Source organism: Alligator mississippiensis, chromosome 12 (genome assembly GCF_030867095.1).
Source record: "Alligator mississippiensis isolate rAllMis1 chromosome 12, rAllMis1, whole genome shotgun sequence".
Classification (NCBI taxonomy): domain Eukaryota; kingdom Metazoa; phylum Chordata; order Crocodylia; family Alligatoridae; genus Alligator; species Alligator mississippiensis.
The window spans coordinates 51,770,379-51,796,004 of record NC_081835.1 but is presented as its reverse complement, the minus strand read 5'-3'; the positions used below and the strand labels follow the sequence as shown (position 1 = coordinate 51,796,004).

The 25,626-nt window shown below is 48.4% G+C and overlaps 1 protein-coding gene across 4 annotated transcripts in view; it reads right to left on the bottom strand.

The window, feature by feature from the left end:
* Positions 1–7,178: 7,178 nt before the first annotated feature.
* Positions 7,179–25,626, bottom strand: part of ARRDC1 (arrestin domain containing 1) — a 58,414-nt gene continuing 39,966 nt past the window's right edge. For 3 of the 4 annotated variants that reach the window (XM_006273859.4, XM_059715538.1, XM_014608203.3), the window contains 6 exons: positions 16,347–16,397; positions 14,233–14,387; positions 11,872–12,054; positions 11,119–11,295; positions 9,693–10,104; positions 7,179–9,120 (listed from right to left, as the gene is read on the bottom strand). In XM_006273859.4, coding sequence (XP_006273921.1) covers positions 9,056–9,120; positions 9,693–10,104; positions 11,119–11,295; positions 11,872–12,054; positions 14,233–14,387; positions 16,347–16,397 — 1,043 coding nt within the window. In that variant the 3' untranslated portion in view covers positions 7,179–9,055. The other variant, XM_059715539.1, reaches the window with a different exon arrangement.

Here is a 25,626-nt window from a genome sequence, read left to right as displayed (position 1 = left end):
TTAATTTTCCCCCTAACAGCTCTTCCACACTTAAATTTATCTGGAGTTTTCTGCTAGGCTTCCAGCAGCCCTACCTTATTTACAGGAAACCCATATGTTTTCCTCTGATCTTCTCTCCCTCTGCTCCTCTCTCTCACTTCACTTTGGATTTGTTACTAAGAGAAGTGATGAGATCCCCCAGATCTAGACAAAGAACTTGAGTGAAGGCTTCTACGGTCTTTTCCCAACTTTGCCACTGTACAACTGCAGAGATACAAGCACGTTTTTTAAGGCTAGTTTTCCAAGTACTTTGCTTCCATGGCTGGAGGTCAGCTGTTCAGAAGAACTCCATTTCTATTTAAGAAGCAAAGGAAGGGCCAGATTTTTGAGCTCAGTCCCATCTTTGTTCCCTTCTATTATGGGTACTACCTCCTTGGCGCTTACAATGGGCTTGTACAGGTCCCAAATCTAAGCGGGGGTCTTTGAGTACCCCTGTAACCCAAACAAAAAATATATAGTTAAATACTGTGTTTTAGGCAGCTGTATGAATACCATTTTTTAAATTTTTCATTTTATTAATATTTTTTTAATTATTATTGAAACTCAATTAGGAGGGACCGTTCAAACTTTGTGTCACATGCTATGCAAGTATATCAAGAGACTGTGGTCATTAGTGATGTAAAGGAAAAGAAGGGCAAGCTCTTGGGCCATACAACAGATTGAGGCAGTTTTTGAAACTTGGGGCCTCAGCTGCCACCTTGTCCTTCTAGTGTAGCATCCTCCCCCAGAGCTGCATTAAGATTTATACTGGAGGGCTTCTGAAAACAGACTGTTTACACAGCTGGTGTGAAAGCAAGTGGGAAGAAGCCTATATTTTATTAGCTATTTGTACTGTGCCTAGTGCATGGGGCACTAGTCACAGAGTTCAGATGCTGCTGTATTAGAGCAACATAGATCTGCATCTTCCTAAAACAGTGTTGTTCTAGCCAAGAACCTCAGCTAACCTATTTCTTACCCCCTGGGTCAGGGGAGTTGTCAGGTCCTCATTGCTTCCCCCTCCGCTCAGAGACATGGAACAAGTTCAGTCGCAAGGCTTTAGATTGATTTCCGCACCAACACCACACCTGCCCACATGGTTTGGCAGCACTTTGCTCAATAAGCCTGGGTGACCACTGTTGTGTGTGTGAATTAAGCTGAGTTTCCCCTCAGGAAAAGCAACTCCTCTCACCTGCTGAGGCTGAGGGTAGAGGGCAGGAATGTCACTGTTCTTGGCTCCCAAGCACAGATACCATTAAGTAAAGATCCAACCATGATTTGGAAAGAGGTGTTGCACTGGCAAGGGCCAAGTCAGTTTAGGATGCTTGTGGCAGCTGCTAGAGCTTTGCACTCTTAACTCTAGTATTTTTCCCCCTTCTCGGTCTTCTCTAATATGGGCACAATCATTTATTGGCCAGAAACAAGCTCCATCTCTTAAAGCCCTTTGGTAAGGGGCCCAACTCCAGCAAGGACAACTAAAGGACCTTCCATTTTTTTTTTTTTTTTTTACAGACTTCCCATTTTACATTAATCTCCAAAGGGAAGCCAGCCAGTGTTTGACAAAGCAGGCCGTGCCAACTGGTTGGCCTTAATCCTGCAAATTGTTCTGCACAAACAGGTCCCTGCATTTACACAGCATGTTGTTGACTTCCAGGCAAGGGCAAAGGCCTGTGTATATAGTATACCCTGGGAGAGCAAGTCTTCACTTCCTACAGGTCTTCCAACACTGCAAGGATTTCAGTAAGCAACTTGTTCATGGAAAGCCAGTTTGACCGACTGGCAAACTCTGCCCTGTAGGGTAGCTCATCTGCCTCTAGTCCCCCTATTCCACACTCTGAGATGCCTCAGGTCACCTAGGGGAAAAAGGCTTTTTCTTTCTAAAATGCCAGTCTTCAGATTTTACAGGTTTTACAGCACATGTTGCTTTCTCAGTCCTTCCCTGCTTGGCGTCTTGCTGCTTCCTGTTCCACGCACAGCAAAACACATCCCCACGCTGCCAGCTCTAGTTGGTATTGCTGAAGGAACAAACGCATCTTGTAAAATCAGCCTCCCATATTCATTTTAAAGGCAGGAGCTGAGAGTCTGAAGGAGATGCTGAGCAAAGCATGAGGAAAACTAGCAGAGGTCCATCCTTATTTTCCCCCCTTGGTTTGGAGGATGCAATAGAGGATCTTGACAAAAGCTCAGGGATGTTTTCTAGCATATGGAACATGGCTTTTGGGCCATTCCCAAAGGCCCCAGTGTAATGCACATTCCCATATGCAGTCATCAGCTTCAACACTGATCAATAGTGTTCTGGAGCTGGGATTCCCACTGAACAGTGAACATTGGCCACAGCAGAGAAAGGGGGCGGGGGACGGGATGGGACTAATGACAATTAATGACAGGATGATCCCAGCCCCTATAGAAAGGGAACCAAAAAACAAAGCTTCCTCCAATGGCCACAGAAAGCAGAGGCTATGTTCTCCCTCTCTGTATATATCAGAAGCAAAAAGCCACTTTTAATGTCTCCTGCATGACTCTACATGGTTGTGACTTGCTGTAACAGGAAGGTCATAGCCTCTTCCTAGGTCACCAGCTTTTGGGGAGGGGCTAAGAGGATGTGCCGCAGCAGCCACGTCCACGAGTAGTGGACTGTGTAGTTCTTACTGCACAGTACCAAAGCTGCACCTTTTTGATGCTACTGCACAGTAACTTGTTACTACTGTGCAGTAGCTTGCTGTGCATCACTGTTAGTGCCGCCAATGCTACTGTGCAGTAGCATCCCAGTATGAACACTCTGCATGGTTGTTAAGCCCCTCAAAATGGAATTTAGTTGGGGAAAAAGTTTCTCATTAGCTCTAGTTACAAGTTAGAGAAATGGTCTTCAAGCTTGTTAGATTCAAGGCACCACTCAAAAGATGCCAGATTTTAGTTTTCACTCACTTCTTGACTGGCAGAAAAAAAGCAATTCTTCTGTTTCAAAGAACTCGGGAGTTTAAACCAGCAGTTGATAGTGCTTCCAATGTGGAAAGCTACACACTTCATCCCACCTAAGGGAGGGCAACTTGGAAGTTGACACATTACCTTGAGCCTAACATATTCTTTTACAAAACAAGAATTTTATTTTCACTTGAAATTCGAACAGATACTTGTGGGTTGCAATTATTTATTTTTTTAAAACTATATAATAAATGTGCAGAACTGTTTTGCTGTACAGAACCATCAGAAATATTGTATAAAACAGAAGTGTAGAAAGAATTACAAGAGTACAATGTTAAAAGTCACAAGTACTGGGATTACAGAAGACACAAGCGTATTTTGGATGGAAGTGGGGGGGGATAGTACCCCCCAAAACTCTCTCAGCCCTGCAGAGAAATACAGTCTATTAAAATACGTCTCATGTTCCAGATGGAGCTAGAAGCTCAGAGAACAACACCCCCCTTCCCATCACTAGTACAAGAACATGATAAAGAAAACAGTGTGCTGGAACTTCAGTGTAATAAAACCCCTTTTTAGAGAAAACACCATGTCCAGAAAGGGAGGAGGAAGAAAAGCAGAATCCCTCCTCCCCTGTTCAAAGAAAAAAAGAAGGAAAGAAAAAAAAAAAATGCTCAGATCATATTCTCAAACCCTGTTTTTTCTTTCCTAGTGGCTTCAGGCCATGAGATAACATTAATGGAACATCTGGCCATCACGTAAAGCGACTATAGTTCAAGTAGACAAAGGAAGGAGGCAGGGTAGTTTCAAATGTATTTGACTACTCACCATGTGTGTGCATTAACTAATAACTCCATCAAAGAAGTGAAAACTGATCTGCAAGATGAGGAGCTCTCCCTCCTCCCCCACTTTCCACTCCTCCATCTCACATGTGCAATGAAATGACAAGTGCCAAAAACAGTGTTTAGTGGAATAAACAACACTGAAGACCAGAAAAATGGAGGCTCCACATTTGGACAGCAGGACAAGGACAAACAGAAAGATAACAGAATAAGAAAAAAAAAAGGAACAAGATTTTTCAGTGCTGGCCATTAAATGCTCAATATGGAAACAATTAGCTTGCAAATTCACTCACATCCCCTACTCCTCCCCCCTCCTCTTTAAACACACCTACCACCCATTATTTTAAGACATTTGGGTCCAGGAATTTAAATTAATCCTTATGTACTTGTGCCATTCTTTGGACAGGAATGGCTTCTTCCCCTTTTCCATAATAGGATAAACTGAGGACCATTTGTGCAGGGGTTTGGATTAGATGGGATTGGTAGAGGACATCCAGAATGAAAACCAGTGTAATACAGGAAAGACCTCCTCCCCACTTAAGTGCCTACGTAAGTTTGTGGCACATACTGTCACAGGAAGTCAAGGCTATAAGTTCTAGTAGGATTTACTTCATTATCTATAACTATAATGTTTACCTACAGTTCTAGAAGTGAGTGTTTGAAAGGAAAAAAAAAAAAACCAAACAAACAGGTTCAGGAAAGAATGATACGAACCCTTGTGCCTCCTGGCATGAGCTAGCTGTGGTGGAAATTAGGACAAAGCTTTCCTCCCACTTGTTTCCCTAGGATCAGATTATCCCAAGTATCCCTGCTGCAGGGCTGCTTCTTCTATCTTCTTGCATCATTTGTTAGAGATGTAGGACAAAGGGAGCACACATCTGACATGACCTGGTAACTCCTTTGCATGCTAAACCGAGTAGCTACCAACGAACACTTTAGATGAGGCTGGGAGATGTCCTCCAATGGAAATGGATGGGAGGAGGATTGAGTTGTACTAGAGACAGTGAAAGTGTTACTATTTCATGTCAATGGAGCAAGCCCTGGCCCTTGGCAATTTTAAACTAACACCACAGAACACACCTGGAAGCAAGCTCTTTTCTCTTACAAGAGAAACCCTCCAGGCTCACAGGACTGGTTAGCTGGCAGTTGCCTAGCAGGGACATCCAGCACAGCAAGGCATAGGGAATGTGTAGGGGGGCATACGCCCCCTCCCAACAACAAGCACTCCAGTTGGTAGGGAGGCACAGAGAGAGTGCTTGTGCCCCCCCTAAACTTGGCTCTGCCACCATGCCACGTGCAGAAGTGCCAGTGTGCTTGGCGAGCAGCCACTGGGGGACCCCTCCCCCCACCCCCACTTGCCAGCTGGTTGCTGGGGGATCCCCTTCCCCCTCCTGCTCATGCCTCCCCCCAGACTTGGGAGGCACCAGTCACCCATGGAACAAGGATTCCCATACTGATGCTCACAAGAGCTTTCTGGCCTTCCTGGCAGCAGCGATAAGGTCAGATTCCACAGTCCTCTCCTCCCATATAGCTCGCAAAAGGCAGGGAGTGCTCAGAAAGGGGGAATGACAAGCAGCACTGAGAGCCATAGGCCGCTGTTTCAACTGTGTGAGTGGAGAGTTTAAAAGTAACAGCATTTAAAAAGAGTCAACATCCAGCAGGAAACAGCTTGGGCAGGCAGGCTCAAGTGCTCTGCAGCTAAAGCTTAAGCACGGAGCACTGTTGAAACTGTGTCAAAGGCTGCTATGCTGGATGCGAAATACAGACATGAGCTTGCATTAGTTCATGTTAGCAGGAGGACAAGGAGGGCATGCCTAGAGCACCACTGTTCACTGCTATGGAGGCTCCTTGACCCAAGTTCAAGTCTCTGCTTTTCACTAGGAACACAGAGGTGCTCCTCCCAGAATGCATCACAAATCCATTTAGCACCACAGCCAGAAGAACAGGAAACCCATTTGGCAGGATCTACAGTGGACCATACCTGCAGGGATAACCATCAACTGGGTGCTGATCTCTGAGGGTGCAGCCACCTTCCAAGTGCCAGGGTGCCAGCCTCATGACATTTGTGAGATTTTTAGTGCCATTGACTGATGTCTGCACTGTCACCTCTACCAACATGCACATAGAAATCCTTGCCTAGTGAACAGTCAATACCCCCCCCACCCCCCAATTTGGAAAAAGCAGCTCTTTGGCTTTGTGCACTCCCCTCATCTCTGAAGAGAAAATTTTCCAGGGACTGCTATGCACTGGACTAGAAGGAAGTTTATTTAGAAAGTCACCAGGACATTACTGCACAGAACCAGGAAGTTAGGGGGAATGCCAGCGCATGTTAATTTTTCCAAACCTATGGCTGGGAAGAGTCCTGTGGCATTCCCAAAGTATATGCTAATCCAGAACCCACCACTGTAAACAGGACCCTTTACACTAACTTCATGGGGACTGGAATCAAACTGTAGCAGAGGAACAAGGACAACTACATAGACTATGCTATGCTAGAGGAAAGGTCAGGATCCTGTATAACATCTATAGCACAACCAGGGCTGAAAAGACTGGTTTCACAGAAGGGGACACTGCAGGAAGCAGGCAGAATACCAAACCTAGAGTCACTCGGGTAAGAGCAAACATTTCACAAAATGGTTTGTGGGGGGAGAGGGGAAGAGAGAAGGGAAAGGGGGGAGGGGGGGGGAAAATTAAATGAGCTTTTCTCTCTGGCACCTCCTGAATATTTAGAAGGATAAATGCTTCAGTCACAGCTGTCTGCTTCTACCCTGGAGTGGTTATCTGGTTCAAGAGTTTGAACCATCCTTCAAGCAGCTAGATAAGCATTAAAAGACTTGGGGGGAGGGGGGGGTTGGAGAAAAAAAGATGACTTCAGAAGAACTCCTTGACATGTTACTCGTATGACAGACCTGGCTATACAGCGTTAGGCGTGTGCTTGCCTCCACAGCCCAAGCTCAGACTGCAACATTTGGATAAAGAGACCACAGATGGGAAAATACTCCTTAACTGTGTTTCACTGAAATGGTTTGGCCAAAGGCTGGCTACAACCACATGTAAAATGCACTTTTTTTTTTGTTTTTGGAGAGCTGCCTGATCTTGGAGGATCAGACATTAAAATGGTCTGCTCAGATCTGGCCTGTAACAAGTCACCATCTTTCTGGTGCCCAGTAAACTGCTTTGACTTAAGTAGTGCATAGGGTGGCTTAGCAGGCTAATGAGCAAACAGATGAGCTGGTGACTGATGGAAGAACACAACCAACCCCTGCCCCTTTCTCACTCTGTTCACTGCTAGTTGAGATCATTAGGGTGCTTGTCAAGAGTCAGATTTATACACAGAATCAACAAGGAAGAAGGGGCCAGAATGGACAGGTAGAAATAAGCATTTTGCACAAACCACTCCCATCTCTTTTGGAATAATTTATTAAATACAGCATTAAAATTTGGTATTAATCCAGTCATTAAAAACAGGTCCTCTTATACGTACATATACAAGGATACTTGTTCTATATACAATCAGCGCAGGTAACGTCTGTTCGCCAGCCCTGCTGGGAAAAAGGTTCCCTCAACCCCTACCCCTATTAAAAAAGATTGTGCAGAAAAGTGCAACCTGTCCCAGAGCAGCCAGTCCCGGGGGCTGCAGAGGCAGTCTGAAGTGCAGGGTGGGAGAGCGGGAGGAAGGAGCGTGATGCAAGCTTCAGATCCCAGAAAGGGTTCTTGTTCTTGGGTCAAGAGTAGCTGTTTTGGTGCCTCAGACCTGGAGCTTAATATTGTGTGCTCCCAGTCTGAAGCTGCCACTGAGGAATGTAGGCCTTACATGCTCCTCACCAGCTGGCCTGTTGGTTTCAGTGACAGCAAGCAAGAAATGCAGCAGTAGGCGAAATGTCCACGCAACAGTTTGTGCCTGCCTGGTCTGGGATCTCACAGCAGCTTAGAGCTAGTTTTACCCAAACAATGGAGTAGGCCTTGCCTGAGCAGCCAGTGCTGTAGAACTAGACAGCCTCGCTGCAGTGGGTAGGGAAGCCCACAGTCCTGGAGTCTCCGGTGCTCATGCAGCACAGCTGCCCCTTCTCTTGGGAGAGAAACTCTTTGGGAAGTGAGCATTTTGTAGTAGAGGGTCCCTGCAAAGAAGGGGTTTCCCCATTACAGGTGTCTTGGGCGAGTTCAGAGGTAGCATTAGAAAACCTAGAAGCTTGATTGTCAGTTTCCAGCCTGCCTAGAGCAACAGGAATGGAGAGGGCACACTGCTGAGGGCAAGCTCAGGGAACATGTGGAGACCGAACAGGGTAGTTATAAAAATCAGACCCTGCTAAAAATTTGGCTGGCATTGCCAAGCTTGCACTAAAGGGGTACAACCAAAAGGGTTCTGTAGGAATTGCTCCAAGAACCCCACAGGCTTTTTTATTTTGTTTTTTCTTCTGGAGAACCCCATCAGCTGGATTTAAAAAAAATGCCAAGAAAAAGGTGGTAATGTATAGAACTTTCCCTATTCCCACTATGGGCCCTGCTAGGGTTCCTACAAATGCATAGATCAAGTTAATGGCTACCATGCCTCCATTATCATCACATGTTGGCAAAAGTTTAACTTACAGCTGGAGGAAGGATGCTGGCCAGTTATTCTGCAACCTTGCAGTTTCTAGGGTCTGTACTCTAAGCTCTCTGTACCCTCCACCTTCTGGGTCTATTCCCTCCAGAGATCTCTTGCTATAGGCTGCCCCACGTGCCCCATTGATGTTGGGAGTGTTTGAGGATCAACTACAGGGTCGGTGGGGATGAGAGAGAGAGGCTGCTGAGCCTGTGCCAGGATTGGAAACGGCACTCTAACCACAAAAAGGAAGAGGAGAATCCACACATACCATCCATTGCCTACAGTAGACACACACCAGTTCAGTAGCATTTCAAATAAGGCATCACAGGTGCTTTGATAGTAAAGCAGTAAGTGTTGGACTACAGTACAGGAACATATTATTGTGCAAGGCATCCCAGGGGCAGGCAGCTCCTCTGCTATAGGGTACAATGGAGTTGTGAGGGGGCAAGACGTACCATTCCCCCATCTCTATGCACAGACCCCACACCCCATGCCCACTTCCAATGAGCCCCCTCTGGTTTTTTTAAAAAACACACAAAAAAAGGAGACCGCATAAAAGTGACTTAAAAATCCCAGACTGGGACAAGCCTTTCACCCTGCCCATCAGCCACAGGAATAGAAGATGCTTTGTGCTGTACCAGACTTCAGAGACAGTGCTGTGGAGGAGCAGCACCTGCAGGCTTCTGGTACAGGGCTAGTTGCCATTGCTGAGGCTGGAGTTGGCGCTGCTGCAGCTCTGTTCATAGGAAGGAGGCGCTTCTGCAGGGGCAGAAAGGAAGTTGTTTAAGAGTCAGGTAATGTTATTTGCTACCCACCATCCTGCCCTGCCAAATGAGGGCCTGATGCAAAGCCCACTGAAGCCACACACTTGCACACTTCAAAAGACAGGATCAAGCTCTTCATGGACAGCCTGCTATGTTCCTACCAACATGACCCAAAAGGGACCAGTGGTGAGGAGGGAGGAAGTACTTTACATAGACTACAGAAAACTAGAAGATCCTACCCAGGGGTCCAGTACCTCTTAACAGGGGTCACTGGACAGTATGCAAACAATGGTTCACAGATCCAGACAGACACTGAGGATGGCACAGCTGAGGTGTAGAGAAGTGAGGTGGCTTCATAAGAATCACTCAGACTGCTGGTCAGAGAAACTCAGTACTGTCCAGCTATCCAACCGATTGAAAAAGCCAGCCTGTTGGTTTTTTCCATGCCCTGGCTCGAGCTCCACTGCCACGGGGGAGGTCTGCTACCACACTGTAGAACAGTGCGACAACTCTATACTTCAACAACAGGTTACTCTGACAAGCCAGGCCAAAAAGCAGGACACTCACCATATGGGTAACCCCATGTGCTGTACTCCGGAGGCAGGATGAGAGAGCTGGCAGTGGGAACTGGAACCACCGTCCCTTCGGCATAGTATGGAACAGTTGCTCCCGTTGACAAGCAGAGCGTGGGGTGGTTTGGGGAGCCAGTCTGGTCCGAATCCAGCCTTACTTCCTGGAAGCTCAGTCCTGGAGCGTAGCTGAAAGGCTGCTGCTGGGAATGACTTTTGGTGGGGATTGAAACATTGTCCATGGGGTGGTAGCCACTGGCAGCTTCCTCCTCTTCTGGGGGTGCGCTTGGTACCACTGCAGACGGGATGTGTGGGACTGACCTGGCTGGGCTCAGGGGGATTCTGTTCACAGCAATGTTGCCAATGTAAATAGGTAGGGTGACTGAGACTTCTGGTGACTTCAGAGAAACCTTGGGGAAAAAAAGGGGCCAGGGATGAGAAGAGAGGCATCTAGTTCACATGCCAGCTTTGCACTGTGCCTTGCTCGCGTAACTTTTGTACAGTTCACCAGTATAGTCCCAGCTATAGAGCCAAGACAGGTCATACAGCTGCTTTAGACCTGTTGTGGCAAAGATGGGTTAAGCATCTGGTTAAGGCAGTGAACTACGGCACTAACACCCATTTTTGCCAAGTTCTTTGCACAACCTGGAAATACTGCCAAGAGTTCTCAGCATCCAAAGGGCAAAGTCCGGGGGGTGGGGTGGGTTGGTTGTATTTTATTTCAGGGATGGGCAATTAAGCCTATCTGGGCCTGGGATATATAAAAAGTAGTGGATCATGGCTGTCCTAGGGTCCCAGCCCCTCAGGTGTCATCACACTGTGATCCTGGCCCCACCTGCCCTGCTCCCAGACACTGCTCCTTGCCTGCCTGTGGCCCCATCCCATCTACCCAAGCTGAACACACCCAGATGGAAGGGGTCCCAGGCCAGTCTTCATGGAGATCTTACCCACTCTATCCAGTGGGAGGCAGACAGCCAGGGTGCCTGGACAGTAGGGCCAGGTCTGGTGGTGGTGACAGCTGGGCAGAGTGAGCTGCTGCCACCACCACAGGGGCTATGGGAAGTGAAGTCTAGCTGTTGCACCACCCCCTCCATCCTGCATACGTGGGTGCAGTGGGACCAGCCACATATGCCACAGCCTGGGCTGCCTCCCATGCCTGGGCCAGGTGGCACCATGGGCTGGATGGAATCCCTTGGTGTGCAGAATCCAGCCTGTGACCCGAATTTGCACACCCTTTTTATTTCTACTTCTATCCCAGACCTGCAGCAGCCAGAACCAGTCTGGCCTTGTTTTGCGGGAGGAGGGACGGAAGAAAGCTGCAACCATTTTTTGCTGCTCAACAAATGCTAGAGGTGGAAGCCAAGGAGCACCACACAAGCAACACCCACTGGGAACACTTCCAGGAAGAGGCTGGCAATACTTACTTGGATATAGTAGTCAATGTGTATGAGGGTGCAGCCTTGCAGAATAGACTGGGGCAGCGCTGGGACAAGGATTTGCTCCTTCCACTCTGCATGCTTCCATGCCTTCACCCCTACGCCCTCCACTTCTGCAATGGTTCTCAAGTCATAAATCCAGCGTTTGGATTTATAAGCGACTTTCTGCACATGGGTGAGAAAGAAAGGAAAATGGAACCTGTTGAAGTTCTTCCATTTAATTCTGGGATCCATCAATGCCCTACCAAGCCTCTGGGGCAGACTGTGAACAAAAAAGTCACACATGCTCTTGGCCAAATGGAGCAGAAGTACATCAAAATTTGGTGCAGGAATGAAGAGTTTGAACCAGTCTGTCTAGTTTGGATAAGCAAGGGCTTCTGTAACTGCTCACAGGATGGCTGCAATTCAGCCCATCAAGCCGAGTATCGAATCCAAAGCCTTCAGAGCTAGAACAGACTGCAGCAGCTTAAGCAAAAAAGCTGAGACCATTTAAGTGGGGCTTGTAACAGACTCCTGGCCTCCAGTGGAGCAGCCAGAAGTATTTAGTACATGGAGTACAGAGAAGCTTTGTCAGCAGAGCTAACCAAAGGTTTAGTTCCCTTGTTGCCCCCCCCCCTTGCATAGATTTGGAAAAGGAGGAGAGAGGCACCAAGTTTCAGCCAGGGGAGAACATCCTGAGACACTGCTCTCTGTATTTGTCTGTGTGTGGTGTGGCCTGGCACCAGTCCTAGCGACTCTTACCTGAAGCAGACTGGCTACAACAGAACCAGTATCCCGGCCAGACTTGTTCTCTATGTCTGTGCGCAGCTGGATCACCTGCCCCACAATATATCCTTTGAGGTCTGAGGTGGCAGTTAAAATGATGCTCCCACTTTTCACAAGTTTGTAGTTGAACTTCTTGGTGATGGACATAGTGTTGGGTTGCTGTGGGCCAACAATGGATGAAGACAGACATTACAAGAAGTTCTAGGGAACAGGGGCAATGTGTAGAGGGTGCACAGGTACACCCCCCCCCCCCCCCCCGAGCATGGCAGTGCACCCCCTACAGAAAGGAACCGCTGATACCACCAGTGGCGTAGGCAGTCTGCAAAAGTCACCACTGGCCACCGCCATCTGTGGGTGGTCACTGACCCCTGGTTGTCACTCACCACCCCTCCCACCCCCACCACCAGTGGCGCCAGCAGTGTCTGCAGAAGCTCTGCACTAATAGCCACCTGCTCCCACCGCTGCAGCGCAACTGTGCCCCCCCCAGCCAACAGAGACACGTGTCATTCATGTTAGGAAAGACACAGGTATGGGTATAGCGATCACTGTTTCTTTAAACCCATACCTGGTCTTCCAGTGGCATGTTTTGGGAAACATCAGTAACATGTCCATCACCTTGGCTTCTGGCACTCCCTTGCTGCTTGCTTCCTCCCAGGTCATGTGCAACTGCTCAGTCTTGAAAGTTTGATGCCCTGTTCTCTGCTTGCATCTTCCTCCCCATCCCATGCCTAAGTCTCCCACTTTTTCTGCCAAGCTCTCACCCTCTGAAGTCCCACTTCTCTTTGAGATCTGCCAATGGTCATCTCTCTCCTGTTGTACATACAGCTTCCACCCCAACAAGCCCATGGGCCAGTGCTTCTCAAGCTTTTGTTCAGCATGACCTCATTTCTTCAGCATAGCCCCTCATTCCCAACCCACAGCCCTCCACCCCACCTGCTTATGTTCTGACCCCATTTGGAGTTGCAACCCCCAGTTTGGGAACTGCTGCCATAGGCTATCTTCTGTTTGTACAAATGCTACTCGAGTCCATGGATCACTGTTCAGAACAGGGAAGACATCAATTTCCCCCTACCCATCCCCTTGGAGGACTAGAGAAGACAAGCACACAATGGCTGTGCCATTTACAAGCATACTGTCAAGTGATCATTTAGGATGCAGACAGAAGTGACCATTTTTTTTGCCCCATCTGGCCACTAAAAACAGTCTGTAACCATGACCAAACAAGTGCACACTGCAGACCACTAAAACAAAACAAGAGACCAAAATCAGGTGAAAATCTGATGCCTCACCTGCACAAGGGGTAAAATGAAGACGTTTCAAAACAGAGCATCGTCTGTAACATGTCTGAGCTGCCTCCGAGCCTCAAGCTGTTTTCAGAATGGGAAGGGAGCAGAGGGAGTTCAGTCTGGGGTTTTTTCAGCCCCCCACTGGAGGGTGGGGAGGATGCATTACAGCCCCTCCAGGTGGGTGGGGCTCCAATACACATCTCACCCTCCAGCCTGGCTGGGGAACCCCTAGAACCAGCTCCCTCTGCTCCCTTTTCCCCACTCCCATTCTGAAAACTTTGCAGCCTTGCAGGGAAGAGGGGACATTGCTAGGTGAACCTGGCTGCATGCTCCTAGTCAGCAGCTAGGATTTCCCTCCTCCCTGGAACAGCGAGCTTCTAAACAGGGAATTTGTTTGGTCCAGGGGATCATTTCAACTCCAAACACTTCCTGCAAAGCATCCTCAATTACAGCAGGGAGCTGCACTTCTGTCTATGCCCTTAGAATCAGTGAGTAAAGAGACCTCATCTGTGCACTGCTGGCATGGCCTTCCAACATCAGCAATGGGCACATGCATGACCCAGGGAGCATCCCAGGCTGGCAAAAAGCCAGGCTGTAGTTTCATATGCACTGATCATTAAAAAAGCAGCACCTAGGACAGGACCCACTTACACTGATTGCAGGGTGTCTACTCTGTGGAGCCACCTGCAAAGAAGATTACTCCTTGTCTATACAGAAAATGAGGGGGAAGTGGCTCATATCCAAGGGAGCTGAAGACTGGCATATGGAGATGACCGAAAAAAAAGGAGGGCAGAGTTTTGAATTTCAGCAATGTATTCTCTGCAGTGTACAGAGGCAGATGGCACTAGAACAGTAACTGCCTCCCTCTAGCAAGAGCTACCTCTCTAGCCTTGCAGAGTCCCAACAGAATGGGTACAAGGGATGCCTACCCCTCATACACAGACATGACACATCCCTCACACTTTTGAATAGATCTTCCAGAACCTGTTGCTGGTCTCAAATCCCAGCATTTCCCTGCCTTCTTCCTCGCCTCAAAAATTACAGCTCTTACCTCAATCTCAGGGATGGCATTCAGGTTGAGTGGACAGAGGACATAGAAGACTTTGTTGCACTTGTAGTCCTTGGAGAATCGGGGTGTATCTATCACAGCTTTGATCTGATGGACAACCTTCCCAAAAGGGCCTTCAAACGATGTAGGAGCTGAAGCTGGATTCAAAGAGAAGGCAAAAGGATGTGTCAAAAATAAGCAGAAGTAGGCTGGAAATAAACTGCACACTCGCATACTCACTTGGAGACATTTCTTTATTGCTATGAAGGGTAGGACAGCAGACTAAGTATCTGCAGGACAGGCTTCAGGGGCCTTTTCATGCAACACAGAAGATTTAAAAAATGGAAAGAATAAAGCCTACTATACTCACCTGGATACAAGACAACCTTCAATTTAAGATGACCCCCCACTAATTACAGTAAGTTTTCTGCATGTACGGAAGCTAATTATTGGAGGATCATCTTAAATTCCTCCCCCTACTACTGCAGGCAAGGAAGCAGGTGGTAGGTTTGGTAAGGGTTAGTGGGGCAGACAGACAGACAGACAGCGAGAGGCAGGCAACTTGCCCCCTGCTGCCTGTTTTGTCCCCCACCAAAAAATTTACTTCCCATTGTGCCTGCCCCTCTGCAGCCTCAGGCTGCCCCAATCCCCTTATATTCCCCACACCTTTCTCCCTCCCCAATGCTTTTGTCCCCTGCAGGCTCAAGTCCCCACCCCCCTGAAGACAACCCCCCACCTCACCTGCACCTTCATGCCTCCTCCCCCCTTACCTTTGCTCCGAGCAGGCAGGCTCCATCCTGGCTGCAGCCCAGGGCACAGAGCATATGCTCTAGCCCATAGCAGCAGTGCAGAGCCAGCACATGCTCTGTGCCCCAAGCTGCAGCTTGCCAGCAAGGAGCAAAAAAGGTAAGGAAAAGTGTGGTAGAGGGGAAAAGCAGTATGGGAGTGAGATTGGGGGGTTGTGGAAGAGTAACTGGGTGTGCAGGGGGCAGGTGGCAGCTGCAGCTCCAGCCCTAACCCATGCTCCCCACTGCCTTGTGCTCAATTGCAAGACAAGGGGATTCCCCTCCCCACTTTAAATGGAGATGGGACCTCATCTTTAAATTAAGTGAATATGGCATATGCATTGAAGCCTGGCAATTATGGAAGGAGTCACCTTTGCTAAACTCCATGGCTACTTCAAAGGTGTTATTGCTGTTCCATATATTATGAGTATTCTGGGAGCACCTAGGACCAGTCACAAGCCAGGATTTCATCTTGGGAAGTCATCTTGGGGCTTCTCTGCTGCTCCATCCTTTGCCTACCCCCAAGTTTTTCAAGCCAAAGAGGCCAGACTGCACTGGTGCCACTTCTGATGAGGAGGCAGCAAGATTCCAGCCCAGACCAATTCAGTTCCAGATTATTTTAACCACAACACAATTTAGTTAACGTAGCAGCAGACTTGCCAGAGGTCTCCAGAGCTTGCTCTGTGCAGGGGAAGACAAATTGCTCAGCTATAGGGTTAGCTAGAAAGATGTACTTATCCAGACTGCACTTCCACCTTTCTTGTCATAGATGGATATCATGAGCCTTAAGTTGCGTCTCCATGGCGACATTTTTGGCTGCCATCAGCATAGAGCTTTTCTGCTAAAAAAGCTTCAGCATAGGCACACCCTCCCCTACAGTGCCTTAAAGGGCCAGCATTGTTCTTTCAGAAGAACAATTCCAGCTATTCTTTGAGAGCCTGCTCAAAGGACTTGCGTTTAAGAGCAGGTTTCTTGCCTATGAATCTGACTGCAACTTGATCTGGTCTAGACCAGGAAAAGGCATCCAACTCAAAAACATGTTACCTCTGTTTAACACTATGTCAATTTTACTAGGTGCAAAACCACAATGATGCCCTTGCAGAGAAGATTTGCTAGGTTTGATTAGCACTACACTCTCCCCATTACCTGCAATTGGTAGAAGAATCACATTTGAAGACATCTCAGCCAACCAGCTTTGAAACGAAATAGTTTCAAAAAGAGTTTATTTTCCCCTCGTATGGTAAATCCCATTCTAGCCAAGTTGCGGGGGTGGGAAGAGAGTCGTTGAACTAGCCACTAGTCTGAATCCCAGGGGACATTTCTGTGCCATACCTGGTAGCAAGAACTGGAAGGGAAAGGAGTGCTCACCAGCTGTCAGGACCCCTGCAAGAGACAGAGAAAAAAGGTAAGTGAGACTGGCTGCAGCACCCTGGAACCAAAGCCTGGGAATTAAGACAGTGCATGAATAGCAGCTCCCCAGACAGCCACATATACAACTTCTCTGTGGTCTTGGCTGATTAATGCCACATTTATTGTTCACAGGTCAGTAAGCCCAATGCTACCCACCGTCAGTTTGCAGCAAGGCCTACTGCATGTCACCCCTCCCTGGGGGTAGAAGGGTTACTGGCTTGTGTCCCACCACTGTTGGGTGCTGCTGTTTGAATAGCGGTGATAGCATTTAGAGGGATAGACAGTCTGCAGCAACAAGTTGGTGACAGGTTATTAGTGAAGGATGCAGACAGAAGTGGATTCATGGGAGTTCATTTCTGCTTCATCAACAGCAGGCCTTGTGGAGGCCAGGACAGATCCCACCTTATCCATCCAGGATGGCAGACTTACTCCAAAACCAGATGTTCACCCAAAGGCTATAGATCCCCAGCAGCTGCACTAGCATGCGAGGCTGCTCCAAAAACTTGCATTCAAACTTTTGGCTCTAGAGCACAGCAACATGCTCAGCAGTGGGCCCCAGGGAGGATGGGGCTGAGGTGGCCTAGACAAGACCATATTCTTCTCAACCAGAATGAAGTCTAAAGAGAAGATGAGAGATTCCAAGCAAGTCCACCATGCTCTAGTGGCTTTCCCAAGGCTGGGAGTGTGTTTGGAGGTGTCAGCATACTACAAATCTCAAACCTTCCCACTTGCTACTCACCAAGAGGCAGTTTGCCCAAAGGAGACCAGGCTTATTTGGCTTTTGGTCCTGGACCAAAGAGAATTGACTGAAGTTTGGGACTATGGGTCAGGGTCAACAATCCAGGACTTGAAGGCTTTGCAATGGGGTTGGAAGGGAACCATTTTGTTAGTAACATTGAAGAGATCTCAAAGACATTTTAGTGCAGTTGATGGAATCTCTTTCAGTTGATGGAACTACTACTTCCTACTTCCATTTTCTATGATGGTCGCAGAACAGCATGAAAGCTCACCACCACGCCAGCACTTCCATGTTAAGGTAAAACATCTGGATTCCACCAAGTGCTGGGAGAACAATACAAAAGCTAAACCTGAGGGCTTAACACTGGTTTAGTTCCAGTATGTGCCACCTTTCCCAACCTGATATTACCTTAAAAAGGCATAACAAGGCAACTGGCATATTAGTCTTTTGACCATATTAGCTACAGGACAGCCCTCTGCAAAAGCACTACCTTGCATTAGAAAAAAAACCAAAAACCAAAAACAGCAGAACCAAGAACAGCTCATCAGGGCTGAAGCAACAAGCAAAATCTAGTCTCCTTTCCAAAGCCAGCTGTAAGTCCTCCTGCACCCCATTTTTCACTTTCAGCCTGCTACCTAACCACAACTAAGCAGCTGCTTATGTGCTATTAGCAGAAAAGTGACCCCATGGCATCAGAATCTATTTAAAAGCTCAGTCAAAAAGAAACAGTGGAATTGAAGAGAACATTAGAGTTATTTACATATAAATGTGAGGTTCACACCTGACACCACTACAAGACAACACCCGCATAGTGTTCCCAATGCTTTCCAGGGTGCCTCTTTAGTGGAAAGCCAAAACCCAAAGGCTCAGAACTCAGCTAGCTATTTAGTTGATACAATTAGAAAAAAGCCGTTTGCTTCATCTCTGCAAGGATGCAATGCTGACCATAGTATAACCTCATCAGCAGATTAGTCAAATTACTGGTACTTAAAGGGGAAGGGGGGGCGGGGAAAAAAAAAAAAAAAAAAAAAAAAAAATGAACAGTATCCCTTCCTCACTTGCAGCAGAACAACTGAAAATGGACTCCAAGCAGAGATTTCACAGGCCTAGGATGAATCAAGGTCTGGCCCTTCATTGCTAACAAAGGCTGCAGTACCACAGTGCTTTACACTCATGTACTTATGCTTTGGGGAACTTCACAAGAAAAACCCAACTCAATACAGCCCAGCACATACTGAAGTTCAGAAGTCCCTGACCTTCAACAAAGAGAGGCACAGAACAAGCAAATGTGAGAAGTGTTTGATCTTATTATTTCCTCCTAAACTACTCAGGACTGTATACAGGATTGTCTCCTGAGCCACCTTGTCCTTATGAGCAGAGAGCAATGCATCTCTCAGGGGCACAGTTGCAATGCTTTTTTTGATCCTAAGTGATTCTGAGATCTATGCTAAAAGTGCAATACCCAGTCTAGACACATAGTGGCATTATGCAGCAACTCTTGTAAAACCAGGACTCAAACCTCGACTAAAAGTGGCCCAGCCTTCAGATTTCCATGAAGGTAGAAGCCCTTGGGCTGCCCTCACATCCCTCAGATACAAGGGCACATTAGCCATGCCAGGGTCACAGTGGGTCCAGACTGGACACTGAACTAGAAGATAAGGACACAGTCAGGGGTTACTAGGTTACAATATCCAAACCAGTGCAGCTCTGTAAATAGAATAATCCAGTAGATTAAGCAAAGGCTAAAGTGTTAAAAGACCTGGTTTCCAGCCCCAGCTCTATTAATACACAGGGAGACTCCAGATTCCTTTTTCTGCCTGTAGCCTCTTCCCACTTGAAAGACTGAGTAATGCACTCCCCTCACTTCACTGCAGAGGGGAGTCGCTGCAAAGATTAGCCAAGTATCTGCAAAGCTCTGTGTTAAATGCTACTGCTACAGTTAGGCTCCAGGTCGCAGAGTCTGGGAAGAGATGTGCAGATTGTAGCTGTAGCAGCAGTACGCAGCTTTGTTGCAGCCTCTTAAGACCGTGTCCCAGCAGTAGTCAGAACAAAGGGAATACAGTCCTGCTGGTCTGTGCTCTACCTTTGAAGGGCTGCAGAAAGCCCGAGAAGAATTCAAGTGGAAATAGAGTCTAGCAATCTGTGCCCCCCCCAGGATGGCAATCAGCCAACTAGTGCCTGCCTCAGCTGCATGTGCAGCACCCAGTGCCACTGCTGCTGTTCCCAAGAGCTGTATTAGAGGGCAGCGCCAGGTCTCATGCCGGTAGCTGCCACTGCCCAATAGAAGGAGTCAGGGCTCATTTATGGTTTCATCACTGGAGTCAAGCACTGCAGAGAAGGAGAGCACGTGGCTGGGTGTCATGCTGAGGGGATCCCATTCAGGACATGCGTTGGCACATCAGTGCCCCCAAAGCCTTTGCGATGCTAGCCAAGAAACTAGATACATATGCCAAGCACTTGTCTGGCTTTGTACTTTATTCTCCACCTCCCTATTTGGGTGATGTAGAAGAGGCCACATCTACACAGCAGCAGCTGCCAGACTTCTTGATGCCGGCACAGCTCTACCGGCAGGCGCATTTCTGCTCCCAGAGCTACCTTAGCTCCCCAGCAAGACAGAACCTCTGCTGTCTTCTTGCTGGGAGTTTGCCAGAGCTACACATTGGGGTGACCTCCTCACAGCCCCAAAGCTTGCACAGCACTGCTGACAGGTCAGGGCTTAGTTCGCAGCCCGCAAGGGCCAGCAAAAGGTTCTTGTTTAGTCTGCTCCATGGCATGGGTTTTGCAATACACCCCCTCTAGTCAGCAGATGGCATGGTAGGTCGGTAGCATGGTCCTGGCTGTTCCTCACCAAGAACATGGTTTGGCTTGCTGGGAGAGGACTAGAGGCCATAAAAAACAAAACAAAAAAAACAACAAAAACCCCAGCACTTGGATTTTGCCACTGCCTCAAGAAGCTAGACAGGGAGCCCATGAAGTACACTTCTTTATCCTCCCTGCTCCATCAGCCAGGGAGGAGGCAGGCAATTAGGAGCAGCTCCTTAGTTCAGACTGGCTCCCTATTTCCCCCCAAACCAAGGGTGGGGCAACTTACTATCCTCCTGGCTGCAGCTAAGCCACTGGAACAGGTTACCCAGAGAGCTTGTGGCATCTACATCCTTGGAGGTTTTTATGACGTGGCTAGACAAAGCCTGGGCTGGGATGATCCTGCTTTGAGCAGGGGTTTGGACTACATGATCAAACAAGGTCCCTTCCAACCCAAATTTTCTATACTTTTATTCCCTGCATTTGGGAATTCTCCAGGTACTGGAGCAGACCAGGAACTCTGACTTCTGTCTAGTGGACCAGCTGCTAAGGGAGGGCATGCACAGCAAGCAGATGAAGAACTTCTACTTACATGTTCAGGCAAGGCGCTACACTGCCCAGCTTTAAAAGGAGAGGTAACAATACATCTGGCTCACTGTCTAGATGGAGGAGACAGCATTTCTTGCTGCTGTTGCAGGAATTCATCACCTTGATGCACCCTCAATGGAGTAACAGTTCTTCCTAATGGTTACAGACCTGTAGCAACAAGTGCCATGCTGGGTGGGTGCTCAAGCAGCATTTCCATCATCTCAAGCTTTGTCCTGGTATCAAAAGCAGGCTGCACCATAAGCCATAAGCCAGGGTACATTCACTGGGCTCAGGAGGTATTAGTCTTAGCTGCAAGTGACTCTACTGCAACGCTGCTCTCAGGGGCAGGCAAGCAGAGCATCTATCTACTGAGCAAGAATGGGGGCCGAGCGCCAAAGCTCCTTCAGAGGCAGGAGGAAGAGGCACAAGCTGGGCAGAAAGCTCTGGTCCACAGGGCATGAACGCTCCAAAGGACTTGTGCCTGGCAGAGCATCACATAGCCCCCACAAAAGCAAGGACATCCAGGTTACTGGCTGCCACCCTCCTGTGCCAGGGAGACAGAGGAGGGCAGGACTGGCTAGTGTCATCCTGCCCAGCCTCCCTCAGCTCCCACAAAGACGTTCCTTGCAAAAAGTCTCCCGGCTGCCAGGGGGTAGACACTCAGGACTTTGGGCATGCAGTAGTACAAGGCTGGAGCTGGTGTCCCAGGTGGATCAAACAGTGGCAAAGACTTCAACGGGGGAGGGGAGGGTGCAGGGGGCTGGAAGCTGTTGCAGAGAAGAAGTGTCTAAGTGGAGCCTTCACTGGCATCATATAAAAGCTGGAAGAGCCGAAATCCCATAATTGATGGATCATGTGGTCATCTGCACCTTAGCAGCTATTCTTCTTTTCGCTTAAAACTAGAGAGGTGGTAATGAGGATTATAATAAAAATTACCTTCACACCTCTAGAGGAGAAGTATTCACACACAGCCCAAAAGGGGAAAAACTATGCCAAGGAACCAGTGGGGAGTGCTCATGCACAACATGGGCTACTCTCCCCTTTTGATGGAAGGCCACCAGGCATGACAGCTCATGCCCTTGGTAGGGTTTTGTAGAGAACAAGTCCATGCCCCCACCCTCCCTTGCATTGGGTAGACTAATAAAAGAAGAGTGAGGGACAGGCAGACAGCAGACTTCAGTAGCCAGAGGATTCCCAAACCAGAGCAGAGTGAGCTTCAGCTCAAACAAGAGGAAGGATGTGGAGAGAAGCAGCATGCTGGAGCATGGACCAGGCAGGCTCCTTCCAAGCCAATCCCAACTGGCGCCTCTGGTTACAGTGGCATAAAACATCCAGAGTAGTTTTATTAGCTGTGCTCCTTTAAGAGCTGCTCCAAGAACCAGTTGCAAATGAACACAAAATAGGTTTTCCTTGGAAACCGAAAGAAGAGAAAAGAAAGGCTTCTTCTGATCTCCAGCCTGATGCGCAATCCTCTTGCACAGAACCAGCAGGACTGGCATTTGTTTCTAAAGCAATAAGAGATGCTTTTGTGCCTGCATGATACTGCCTGGTGCATTAAGAGACCTGTTGATTGCCCCATATTTCACAGTCCGGTCCCATTAACCCCCCTCTTGCAAGAGGTCTCTCTGGCATCACTACCTGGGCAGGGCTCTGTGCTTGCCGCTTTAAAAATAAAGGCTTGTGGAAGGGAAGGGCTGAGGAATTTTCCAGCCTTAGCAAGATTACCTCACAATCCCAGCAGCTTGAACAAAGGGTGTACTGTGTACAGACACAAAAGGCTTTTCCTGAAGTTTACAAAAAGCTAAAAATACCTTGGAGAAAGCCGTGAGGCAGCTGGATTCACAGGGCTGCAATGGGACTCCACCCAAAACAGATTCGCCTTCAGGTAAAAAAAGGAAAAAAAAGTTGAATCCAACAGAAAAATAAAAAAGTCATAGCCCTTTGAGGCCTTCTCCCAAGTGGAGGAAGAAGCCACAGGCCATTTCCAGCTGATTTTGTGGGGACCACACAAGCCTAGTTGCAATTTTACAGCACAGGAAGACTTGGGAGCATCTCTCAAGCATCTCCTACACGTTCACTGTCAACCAGGGATTTCTATGGGAACAAAAGAGTCCCCTCTAAAGGCCCAACTCTTAGTTGATCCCACAACAGAAGAGGGCCACTCTGACATGTGGCAGCACTATCATAATAAAAAGAGGGACTGGGACTTGGCTATGGTATCTTTTCTAGCCAGCTCATTTGGCAAGCCAAAGCATCCCATTGGCAACCTGAAAAGATTACTGGGAGATGGGGAAAAAAACCTCAACCCCCAGCCCTGTCAGCTGGGCTCTGGCTGCTCACACGAAGTCCAGGTTCCCACACATCAAGATCCCCCTTATTTTTCGTATCAGGAACCAAGACACAATGGAGGCTAGTGGCCTTGAGCAAGTCCTCATGGGGATGTGCATTGGCAGCGCTAGGAATGAGCCTGTCCTAGCTAGCAGGCTACATTAAGAGCCACAGGTACTCAGCGCTCACCCCACACACAACATCTGAGAAGAGTGAAGGACTGAGCACTGTGCTGCAAGTTTAAACCCCAAGCTTTGAGCAGCCCGCTTAGCAAAGAAGGCTGCTCTGCCTCCAGGCTTCTCAGTTCAGAAAGCAGCAGCAGCTCCTTTGTTACAGCAAAGAGGCTTCCCCCAGCGGTGCCAGAGACTCCCCTGGGTCCTAGCTTCCTGCAGAGCATGCTTGCCTTGGCATCTGCACAGTTTACCTTGCCTCTTACATTAAACATACCAAACCCCTCTGGGGCTGCAGTGGGTCTGACCACTGCTCCTTTGACAGAAAGGAGACTGCACATACCTGAGTCTCAAGGCTGCAACACCACAATGGACCTTTCTTCCCCCACTGCCCTGCATCTTGAGTAGTGAGAGTGAAGGGCTGTTGGCATTGTGATTTGGGAGCACTGCATGCATCTACTCTGCACCTGTATCAATGGTGATAAAAGATGGGGCAGCTGCCCTAGGGAAGTCTCCTTTACCATCCCCCCAAAAAGCCAAAAGCTCTCCCTTAGCAGTAGCACAATGCACAATTAGGACACCTATGGGCAGTCCCCTGGCATTTTTACTGCCATTCTGTCCCGCTCTGCTTTGAGCAGTTTTAGACAACATCTGCTACAGCCTGAATGTCTTGTATAATAGACCTTCCCTGCCCATTAGGCACGAAAGCCAGCAGTTGTGCTTATACCGCACTCATGCTCAAGTCCTTTGCAGAGCCGCATGCCTTGGTAGCCTGGCAAGTCTGGCTCTAACAAAGCCCCAGAGCTCACAAGCCTGGCCTCTCCAGGCAACCACTAGGCACACAGCCCTTTTGCTGCTGCCCCACCACGTGGATTCCAGGCATGTCTGACCCTGCTGGGGTGTTGCTAAGTCCAAGGACTGAAAAAAAAAAAACAAAAAACAAACCCCCCACAAAGCCAGGAATCCTTCCTTAAAACTCACAGAAAGTATTCAGGAGACTTGACTGAACCGAACCCGCAGGCAACTTACTCACTTCATGGATTTCAGCCCCTTTACAGTTTACCTGGGCCATGTCAGCAGGCTTCTTTGGGAACTCCAGGAGCTACTGACCATTTAAAGGAAGAATCACTTGCCTCCAGAGCCTGGGGCTTTAAGAAGGTTAAGTTAGAGCCTGGGGTTCCCTCCCAGGCTTCAATCTTGACCAACCAACTCTGTAAGACTATAAAAAATGGCCTTGTCTTAACCCAAGAGAATCTACTCTAATTAGAGCACCGCTTCTAGCCACTGCTGTGCTCATGTGGTCTGTCCTTTTCACTACCCTTTGCCCAATGCACAGGAGTGCTCCCCTGTACTCAAAGCTTTTTATACTTCAGTAACTCTACCTTCATTGCTGGGAACTCCCCAGATGGACATTTATCCTGGAGCAGCTGGGGCCAAGCACCTTCTCAGGTGACAGACTGGAACAGGATCAGTCTCTTGTACCCGTATGAATTGGGGGCAGGGCTGGCTACACTGCATAGCTTGATCTCAGTTTCATCCCATCTCCCTCCTGTTGAAGGTGAGGAGGACACAGCCAGGTGTTTATTTGAGCAACTTGCAGAAGAGCATGCAGACCACAAAGCTAATCTCATTGGCTGGCAAGGCAATTAAACCCTGATGGCCTTTCTGTACCACTGTTCCCAACAGAACAAAGGCCTCCATTGAGACCTCTAGACACCAGGGCACCAGAGGGAGGGAACCACCGAGTCATCCCTTAGGAGCAGGTGCAACCAGTCTGGGCTGTGCCCAACTCCTGCCCCTAAAACTCAAATCTCATGCGATTACCAGCAAGAAGTTTACCTCTACTTGGCTCTTCCCTTCAAGGCAGGCACAGGGTATCTGGGGGCCTCCAGTGAAGGAGAACTGGAAGGGGACAGGGAGAATGCCCATTTTAGCAGACAAAATTAGTCCCATTTATGCTCTACAGAGCACCTTCCGTCATGATTTCCTAGTGACCAAGCACTACTCCTGACAGGTTAGCCTGGCTGTGCAGCGCAGGTGGAACCAGAGTCAGGGCAGACAGTCATCTCTAGAAGTGGTCTTTAACATCTGCAGAGCTTTTGAAACAAAAAGCTTGGGGAAGGGAGAAAGGAGAGCTGGGTCAGCCAAGCTGAACTTGAGATTCATCACTACTTAATGAGGCTCAGGAAGGTCTCCACCTTCCACCCAAGTCTGCAGCCCTGCTTCCTCACCCCTTCTCCTGCAGCCCCACGAGTAGGGAAGCGCACAGCCAACTGCTGAGGGGTGCATGGCCAGCCTGCAGAGAGACTCCCCCTACCTCCAATGCCATGACAGCACCCAGACCTCTTGGGCTGCTTTTCCATGGGAGATGCTTTGCCTCCAGCAACAACTTCCATCTTGGCTATTACTTTGAGACCAGCTAGGGTGTGCACTCCCTCCCCCCAACATACACCAAATGGGAGAATTCTAGGGAGTTGGATCTCATCTCACACAAACTCTTGGCCTCCCAGAAAGCTTCACAAAAATCCACGTGGCAGTAGCTTATGCAAGGTAAGCCACAGAAGATAAGCACCGG